This window comes from Lotus japonicus, chromosome 4, assembly GCF_012489685.1.
Source record: "Lotus japonicus ecotype B-129 chromosome 4, LjGifu_v1.2".
In the NCBI taxonomy this organism is placed as follows: domain Eukaryota; kingdom Viridiplantae; phylum Streptophyta; class Magnoliopsida; order Fabales; family Fabaceae; genus Lotus; species Lotus japonicus.
This window is the reverse complement of record NC_080044.1, coordinates 1,162,718-1,172,453: the sequence shown is the minus strand read 5'-3', so window position 1 is coordinate 1,172,453 and position 9,736 is coordinate 1,162,718. Positions and strand designations below refer to the sequence as shown.

General features: G+C 37.5%; 1 protein-coding gene across 1 annotated transcript; it reads right to left on the bottom strand.

The window, feature by feature from the left end:
* Positions 1-2,218: 2,218 nt before the first annotated feature.
* Positions 2,219-8,161, bottom strand: LOC130710328 (E3 ubiquitin-protein ligase UPL5-like). Its single transcript, XM_057559551.1, has 3 exons — positions 6,226-8,161; positions 4,594-5,183; positions 2,219-2,721 (listed from the first exon to the last, which is right to left on the bottom strand). The coding sequence occupies exons 1-3, from the start codon at positions 7,910-7,912 to the stop codon at positions 2,458-2,460; spliced, it is 2,541 nt and encodes an 846-aa protein (XP_057415534.1). The 5' UTR covers positions 7,913-8,161; the 3' UTR covers positions 2,219-2,457.
* Positions 8,162-9,736: the final 1,575 nt, after the last annotated feature.

Sequence of the window (9,736 nt, the reverse complement as noted above, 5' to 3'; positions counted from 1 at the left end):
CTATATTTGAGAGATCATAAGGATAAAAAAAAGGGTAATATAGGAATAAAAAAGTTACTAATCATTCCGCTTAGTTCATTATTCAAACAATGGAGTGGTAAATTTGTTCCGCTCCATCGTAAAATACTCAAACAATGGAATGTAATTTTTGTTCCATTCCATTCCATTATATTCCGTTCTGTTCCGCTCCGTTATGTTCCATCAATCCAAACATAGCCTCAGTGTTTTGAGATTCAATGGAAGTGATTAGCTATGGGTCTGGGGCCAGCCGGATGACTTCAACTCAACCCGGACCCCCAAGGGACTAGACTGGCCCGATAAGAAGATTCCAAGGTCTAGGCAGGGCCCAAGGTTATAATCCCGCGTAAGCAACTAGAAGATCAGCGCGTGGACTTTCAACGGGGAGGTTGTATTGAAAATTTCCTTGGTGGTCAACAGGGAGGTTGTACTGGAAAATTCCTTGATCTCCTCCGTTTACCGTGAAATTTAGTTCAACAAGCTAGTCGTTCGATATCTCGGAGTTTGATTTAGGGTTAAAGATCCACCTACTATATAAAGGGATGCTCATTGAGTAGAGTAGACAGTGGCGGATCCAGGACCCCCTGACTAGGGGGTTCAAATTTTTCACATGAAAACATCGGTAAAAATATAATTAAAAACAACTTTAATATGTTTATACATAAGAAATTATGCAAGTCATAGTTGTCATCTACGTGATTTCATATTATGAAATCGTTGAACAATTTACACTAGCAGTAGCGATCCTTTTCTCCCCTCAATCAAAGGAAAACTGAATAAAGTTAAATCTTACATAAGACTTGTAGAAATATATAAAAACGACTTTCTCTTATCATTTTACTTACTAACGGAAATAGCAGCCCAAATAAATAAAAACAGAGGAAAAAATACTTGTCATTTGAAATTTTATATCTGCAAATATTTATGTATATATGCACATGTATATGTATGTATGATTCATTAATATTTATGTATATATGCACATGCAAAATATCTTAGTTTAAATTGACCAACTGAGGTGAGAAATCTAAACTGAAAATACCAGAAAAAATATATTTTTCTCATCGAACGTTTCCAATTCAGTAAAGATTAGATAAATGAATAATTCGATTGTCTTCAAGAATTAAGTATCTAAATCGAAACAGAAAAATTAAACAAAGGAAGCATAATTTGAGATTGAACTATTTTGCAGACGACGATTCTGATTGCAGTTCTCACATCTCAGTTGAGTGGGACTTAGGCAGCGAGAGAAAGATGGTGAGTGGCTGAGTGCGCGTGTGTGTGAGAGAGTGAGAGGAGTAAGTGATGGTAAGTCTTTAGTGCAAATAGGTGCAAAACTTGGTCTACTAGTATAATTTAAAATTTTCAGGGGGTTCAAAAAATATATTATATAGGAGTGTAAGTGCAAAAAAAATTTGTTCAGGGGGTTCATCTGAACCCCCTCACTTCCAAGTAGATCCGCCCATGAGAGTAGATTATGATAAGTAAAACACCATAGCTAAAAAGATCTCAATGGCTATTTTGGTCTATTTTTTAGGAACTCAAATTAATGATAACCAAAACTTAATGACACAGTAGTCAATAACTCAATATTTACTGCAATCAAAGCTAAACAATTCATAGAAAATAGCCGCATTAAAAACCACTAGAATATAACTAATTTTGATAGAAGAGAGTTACCTTAAATATTGTTGTTTCTTTTTAAGCAGCAGGGGAAAGGGGTAGTAAGCAACAAGGCCTAAAATTGCAGCATATTTAGTTTCACGTTAAGATATTTCAGAATGACTTATGTTTGGATAAACGTTCCCGGAACGTTGATCCATTTTTTCCTAACAAAGCCAAAATGCCATTTCTGCGTTGTCACATTTTGCTCGATGAAACACGTGACATTGGTTTCCCAAACATAAAATGTGGGAAAACATTGTGCGGTAATCCAAACATGTGCTATTCGCTCCCAAAAACTAGTCACGACAGCTTCTTTCAATCACTTATCCCTTCACAAAAACTAGTCATGACAGCTTCTTTCAGAAGTGCTTATCTTCCAAACGTGAAAACCAACCTACCGAATTTCCAACTTTGACAGCAGTACTTGATTATGGGGAGAAGGGTTGCAGCCTGAACCCAGTCCAAACTTAACTTTTTCAGCATGTCCCCCTTGTCCATGACATAACAAACAAATAGCTATTTACTAGAATGAAGATCACAAAAAGATCCAATTTTCTTTCCTTCAATACTATTTTATTGATAATTTATCCATATAAACATTTGAGCAAGGTAAATGACACTGCAACCCTTGACTACTTCAAAAAAGAGAACTAGAGAACTTTCTCACATGATCCAATTAGAGAACAGAAGGAAGACTCCTATAATCTGTACAAAGCTGGGTAAAGATCAATCTATGTGCAGCCAAAACAACTCCTATCCAGATTGCAAATGCATTCACCAAGTACCAAAACTGCAGCCAATGTGTTCTTGAGTGATAACTTCAAGACGCTCTTGCATGACAGTCATAGATGAATAAGCTGGGAAACACATCCTATAAAAGCATGTGTGAGATGAAGGAAGGCGATCTTCAGGTTCAGGGGATTTGTATATGTAGAGACGGGAAGCCAAACCGCAGAAACCTTCAACTGGTAAATATTTCACGGATGTCCAAAAGAATAGAAGAACCTTCCTTTGCTCCGCTGTCATTCTCCCCACAATCTGTCAAGTTTTTCCATAACAGTATATTATATATAAAAATATAAAATTTGAGAAGCAGCTCTTGGCAAATCTGAAAATATTGTGCAGCTTGAAAAAAATTCCAGAACTAATTAATCCAAAGATGCAGTAACCAATCAGATTGAAAGAGCTTAGGTATATAAATAGAGACTAGCTATTTTTTGGGTATGACCCTACAATTTTCCATAACACTATATTATATATAAAAATGTAAAATTTGAGAAGCAGCTCTTGGCAAATCTTGAAATATTGTGCTGCTTGAAAAAAATTCCAGACCTAATTAATCCAAAGATGCAGTAACCAATCAGATTGAAAGAGCTTAGGTATATAAATAGAGACTAGAAAAGTTCATGTTCAGAATTCTCAACAAAAGGTGAAAAAATAATCAAGCATTTTGGATAGACTCACTACAACATTAATATTTTTTGGGTATGACCCTACAATTCAGCATAAAAAGGTAGAATCAAAATGTTTAAAAACTATATGGTATCAGAAGAAGGGCTCATGGTGACAATCATCATGAAAAGACTTTTTTGTGATCCAGGTTATAGAAGAGGGAATTATAGCTGCACCACAGAATAGTCTTTTTCTAAACAAGGTATCACAATTATGATTCAAGCTTTCACTAATAAAAAGATACTCCCTCCGTTCCTACTTAACTGTCCAGGAAGAGAAGAAACACACATATTAAGGAGTGCAATTAATTTTGTTACTTTTCATAAAAGTATTATTTGATTTCCTATTTCATCCTTTAAAATGTATATTATCTTTCCTCATTTATTGTTCCTGCAAGGGCATTTCTTGGAAAAACATCATTTAAAGAGAGATATTTGTAAATGATACGAAGAACATCAAAAGTTGACTCTATCAGGGCGAGGACAGGAATAATTTACACTAACACAGAAAGGGGCTCTTGCATGATTCCTGACCAGGTTAGGAAAGATGTGGATTCCAATAGCCGTGTTTAAGATAAACAATTCCTTTGTGGAAACGGGGAAAATTTATAAGTAGCCAGGACAGTATAAGTTAATCAAAATGTTAAAAAACTAAATGGTATCACAAAAGGGCTCACGCAGACAATCATCACAAACACACAGTGAAGCTTTCCAATAAGCAATAAGGAAATAAAATTAGGGATGGCAATTTTGCCCAAACCCATGGGTACCCGCCCGAACCCGATCTGATTTGACGGGCAAAATCCGAGTTGACTGGATTTGGGTTTGGGTTTGGGTTTGGGTTTTGCCCGTTACTGTAGCCATTTATGGGTTTGGGTTTGGTATTAGTTAAATCCGTGCCCATACCCGTCCAAACCCGAACCCAAAGGTACCCGAAACATAAAATTACAAAAAAACCCTCATACATATATATATTTATAAACTTTGTTCTTAGTGTTTGATGATTAATTGTACTTTTGTATGTTTGAGAAAGTAAACTCTAAACTATTGTTGTCTCACTTTAGTGATGGATGAGGATGATGAATAGTATTTGTTTTTTTTTTTCTTTCTATGAATTTCACTTTTATTTTTATATGAAAGTAAGTTCTGGATTGAATTGCTACGTAACTAATGGGTTTGGGTTTGGGTTTCGGGTATATCCGAAACCCAATGGATTTGGGCATGGATTTCATTTTATCGCCCATAAGGTTTGTGTTTGGGTTTGGGTTTGGGTTCTGAGATTTGGGTTTGAGTTTGGTAATTGTAAAACCCGTGCCCGATCCTACCCGTTGCCATCCCTAAATAAAATCCTTTGTGCTTTGTGGATAAAAGGGAAACAGACAGCTTTTGAATGCATCACGGAGGGGGGGGGGGATAGAAGATAGACCATTGCAGTTTAATAACAGCGCTATGTACATACCTCCCAAAACCAAGTTATCTGGATATCTGTCTCCTTATAGCCATTATACTCGGTGTGTGCTTTCCAATCTTCCACAGAAATGGTATCTTCACTCCCATGTAGCATCCAATCAAGATCTTCAAGCTCTAAACTTTGAAAGAAGAACTGCTGGAACTTTGAGCTTGAAAGAATATCAGTAAAACCTTTGGAAAAATGTGACACCTGCTCAGATATTGATGTCACAAAACGATCCTTTATAAGAAGGTCAATATACTTCTCCCTGTTCTTGCTATTAACTATAAGGTTTTTCCCACCAGGGCAGAGCTCAACCACTTTTGTGTCTCCTAACTCCTCCACCTCTCTAACAAAAGTTAGTCCTAATGCATCTGAATCAATGAAGTCAGAATCCATCTCCAATATTTGCTTGCAGCTACTATACAGGAAAGGATCTGCATCCTTCACATCTTCTAAAGTAATATGCTTCCCAGCCAATTGCAAGAAAAATACACGATCAAGAACAATACCCACTTGCACTTTATGCATCAAAGCTAATGCAATAACTCGACCAGAGAAGCCAAAGTACTCAAGGTGCAGAGGATGTACCTTAGAAGCTTCAAACAAGTAGACAAAGGATAAGCTAAACTTGACTATCCAGAAATGCTTTTAACAGTTTCATCTGAAACAAGAATACAGCAATGTGGAAAATACTCAAAACTGATCATGCACCAAGCAATCCGCAACCCTATTTCCTGACAACACTAACTAGGAACTCAAGTTTAGTAGAAAAATATGCATGATAATTGATTGAGCAGGTTTGAGGTTACACTTAAATTTTGAGTAACAGACAAGGAGCCAACGTGTCATTCTACCAGAAGGAAGCACAGATATGACAAAATTGGTACCATATACGGATTCCTTTTGTGTTTGAATACTCACAAGTCACAACTGTCTTAAGATGTACTAAGATATATGTTGAACATGATACAGTGGCCCTAAAACACCCCAAAATGGTCCAAATCATATAGTCTTTTGTAAGTTTTAAAGTGAACACATAAAAATACAATTTCTTCATAGTAAACGCATAAAAATACAAAATTTTCATACAGGTGAAGATGTTTTACATCATTGAAATTGATACCACACATAATGTTAGCTATTTTCCGTTCATTTATACAACCCCCTACACCGGCAAAAAGTGAAGAATAGTGGGTCTACTCATCAAGCCATTGGAGATCCTCTGAATCCACGCATTTCATCAAGTAGGAGCACATTTCCTTTAACAAAAGGCTAAAGGGTAATGACAGAAAAAGAAAAAAACCTGATCTCCACTACATTATTTGGGCGTCAACAGAACCACCAGGTTTATGAAGTAAGGCTTGGTTTTAGCTTTCTAGTTTCTTTTCTTTTTGTTCATCGGTTTACTTAAGGATATAACTCACTGAATACTTTATTTGTACAAAGGTTAATTCTTTATTTGTACAAAGGTTGTAAACAACATATAAAGACCATTTTGTAGATATTGTATAAATGTTTCTCACTTTCTCTATGAGAAATGCAAGCCCTCAACAAACACTTTCAATTTTAAACTACTCACAGTGCACAGCAAAAAACACAAGGAGGCAAAGTCCATGCAGAATTTCAAATGAAACTTACCATGGTTGGGGTAAAATCTCCTTCGATCATTCGGGCATGCTACAAAAAGAGCATTTTGTGGGTTGAACAATGCTTGGCATACCAAAAGAAACCATTCCCTCAGTACACCTGGGCCAGTGGCTTCCTCGTTTTTGAATTCCATGAATAGGCCAGCGTGCAGCGATGCAGTATCAGCTCGTGCTATGTACTCAAAAGATTCACTCAATAACTGAGACCTGTCGATAAGCATCTCGTGCAATTCCTCATAGTCTTCTTTTACCTCTGGGAACATCATCATTGCCAAATGCCTCCTAGACTCAAAATTTGTGACACACTTGTGCTCGAGAATCCACTGATGCTCATCAGTCCTCTTTGCATATCGAACTATCAGCAGGCACACGACGCTTCTCTGACGCGTCAAAACCTTCCAGAGCTTTTCTTCAGCGCCATCATAAAGCTTAGATATTAGATACAACTCCTTCAAAATGGAAAGATAATGAGACCACGCGGGATAAATATCCTCCCCTTGCATCATTCCCTGGCCAGCCCATGTCTGCTCCAATTTTTGAAGGCACTGATCAGTTTTGTTCAATAAATCATTGTACAAGAGATGAAGGCCTTCAATCTCTTCCACGAGCAACGCCTCCTTATGGCGCTTCTGGGTAGGCATAGAACCACGGAGAGCTTGTTGCTCCATGATCCTGGCCCTCAAAGGGACCAAGAAGGCAGTAAAATCCGCGACATTGATCAAGAAAGTCCCCGCATTGGAGGGGGAGTCTATGCTCAAATCCAAATCCACCAACAAGCTCTTAGCAAGCTCACTAACAAAAGGGAATATCTCTTGAACCAAAATGGACCCTTTAACATTGTCACCCTCAGAATCAGCACAATAAACCCTAGCAGTTTCCAACAATGACCCAAAAGTACTACGACAGAAGCCATACAAAGGGTCCTCAGAACTCACCCTCTTCTTGAGCAATGTACAGAAATCCAAGACCACACGCGCACACTGGGTGTGCAAGGGCGGTGAAACGGTGGTCTTGCAAGTGGTCAAAAAATGCCTAATAGAAGAATCAGCACAGTCTTTATTACCCGTGTAGGGAGATAGATAGAGCGAGACAAGCACAGCGGTGGCGGACATGAAAATCTGAAAATACCCAGAAGCAGAATCGTTGTCATTCTTCGGAGACAAGTTGAGGTAGCTGGTGATGAGACCCTTGATGGTCTTGTTAGCGTCGTGAACAGGTTCGTTGTGGCAGAGTCGTATAACAAGGGAGACCATGTCGTTGATGACCTGCCAGGCATGTGGGTGGCCGGTGCTGCGCATGCGGCCAACGAGTTGAAGACTGGCGTCTTTTCCGATGGAACATTCGGCGAGAGTCTGCTCCGACTGAAGCTGCTTCCCGTTGTAGATTAGCCTCTGTTCGAAAACAGGGATACCCTTCAAGGCTTGGATACGCTCGTGAATCGATTGGACTGTATCATCAGGATGCGCTTGCATAACGATGGTGTTGCCGTTGCCCATCATGCGAACGAAGAACTGTAGCATGATTGATCGGTGGTGGACGGCGGAGTAAACGGCCTTGGCCGCGTCGTCCTTCTTCATCCTGATAGGGTCTATGTCGGAGACGCCGCCTTCGTCGTCATCGATTTCGTCGTGTTTGCGCTTCCGGTGGTGGTGGACGCTGGGGGTTTCGATGACAGACATTTAGGCGCCGCCGCTACCCACCAACATCATCATCGTCGTCGTCGCCCCGCCGTGAAATAATCAACGTTTTCTGGCAGCTGAGCCGCGAGAGAAGAGAAAACCCAATTGCAATTTGGCAACGCCGCGATCACAGAAACACTGAGACACAGAAAGAGAGAGAGAGTGTGTGAATTGTGATAATAAGAAGAGTTTTGAGTTTGGGTTTGGATTGTGGGGTTTTTCTTCCTTTTTGCCGTCCCTTTTCTCTCTCTTTTCTTGTTGATGTTCTAATAATCACTCCAACTTATAATATTATTTAACTTACTTAACGGGTCTTGGTCACAATGGTAAAAAGCGGTTGTTAACCTAATGAGTAAGAGTTTTTAAAGATTAGCTCAAGTTGTAAGAGTTATGAGACATAGGGTTGGATGAGGTGAAGGAAAAGGGTGAAGGGTTCAAACCCTAATGAGAGACTTTTTTTTCCGGTATATTGAAAAGATAAATTGTAGTTCTAGAGAACGATTGTGGACCTCCCCACCTCAACTTATATGTCTCGTAGGTCGTAGCTCTTACTACTTGAGTTATCATTCGAGGACATAGACTATTTTACTAAGATTACTAACAAATAACATTTGTCTATAAAAAAACAAAAACAAAAAACATTGAGTGTTGGTCGTAGTGGTAAAAAGTGATTGTTTGAACCTTAACGGTTGCATTCTTAAGGATGTCTTTAACATTTTTTACTACATTCAGGTCAAGATTATGAGAGCAATTGGGGGGAGGAAAGTTCATTTCATGAGATAAGAGAAATTAAAAGATTTGTAGAGTGAAGAGTTAGGGCTCGAATCCCGGCACATGAACTAATTTATTAACAATTAACAACTAACATAAAAAATGAGAGCAATATTATCAAAAGAATCCATCAATCAATAGATATTAGAACAGAAGAGTTTTCATCAGACTAATTTAGTGACATGTCATTTTCATGTTAATTCTCATATAAAAAATCATGTCTCATTCTCAGGTTAATTCTCAAAAAATATATTCCACGTGTCATTCCATTAGATAACTTCTCTTATGTTGTGTTATTTTATCTTGAAACCAAATTTTAAAAGATTTGACATAATTATCTAAGATTTACCTAGATTACTTCTTACTAAATTTATTTACAAATCAAATTTTGAAACCGTTTTCATTATCTCTTTGAATTAAGAAAAGTCTCAAGTCTAATTTACTGCATATTTATATGAATCCCTTGATTTATCATTTTATTCTTTCTCATGATCTATAATATAAAAATAAAATATGTAATGCTTAGATTATAATCCATTGAAATTTTAAAAAATTTTCTCTAATTATCTAAGATACTGCATCACTCCCTGAACATATATTGGGAACAACTTAAAAAAAATATAAATAACTTATAATTTAAAAAATAATAACTGAAAACGAACTTGCATAATCACGTTCATGATTAATTGATGTATCAAATACAATAGACATAATGCAAAAAATATATATATAATAGACATATTCCATGTGCAACGCACGCAAAAAAAAATACTCGAATATATTAATTTAATTATTTACAGCTTGGTGCGAAACGGTGTCGTGTTGTGATGAACGCATGCACCGCGCTCGCTGCAGGCTTGGCTTCAATTCGCTGACCAGCACCTTAACTTCTTTCTCTTTTACGAATGGTGGGGTCGCGTGCCTTTGCAAAGCGTGTACAGAAATTTCCAACAAAAAATATATTTTAACATTTCATAATAAAATACAAGATATTCCCTCTAGTCTTCTTCTTATATATAGTAATAATAGTATTATAGTAACTTTAACCTAATT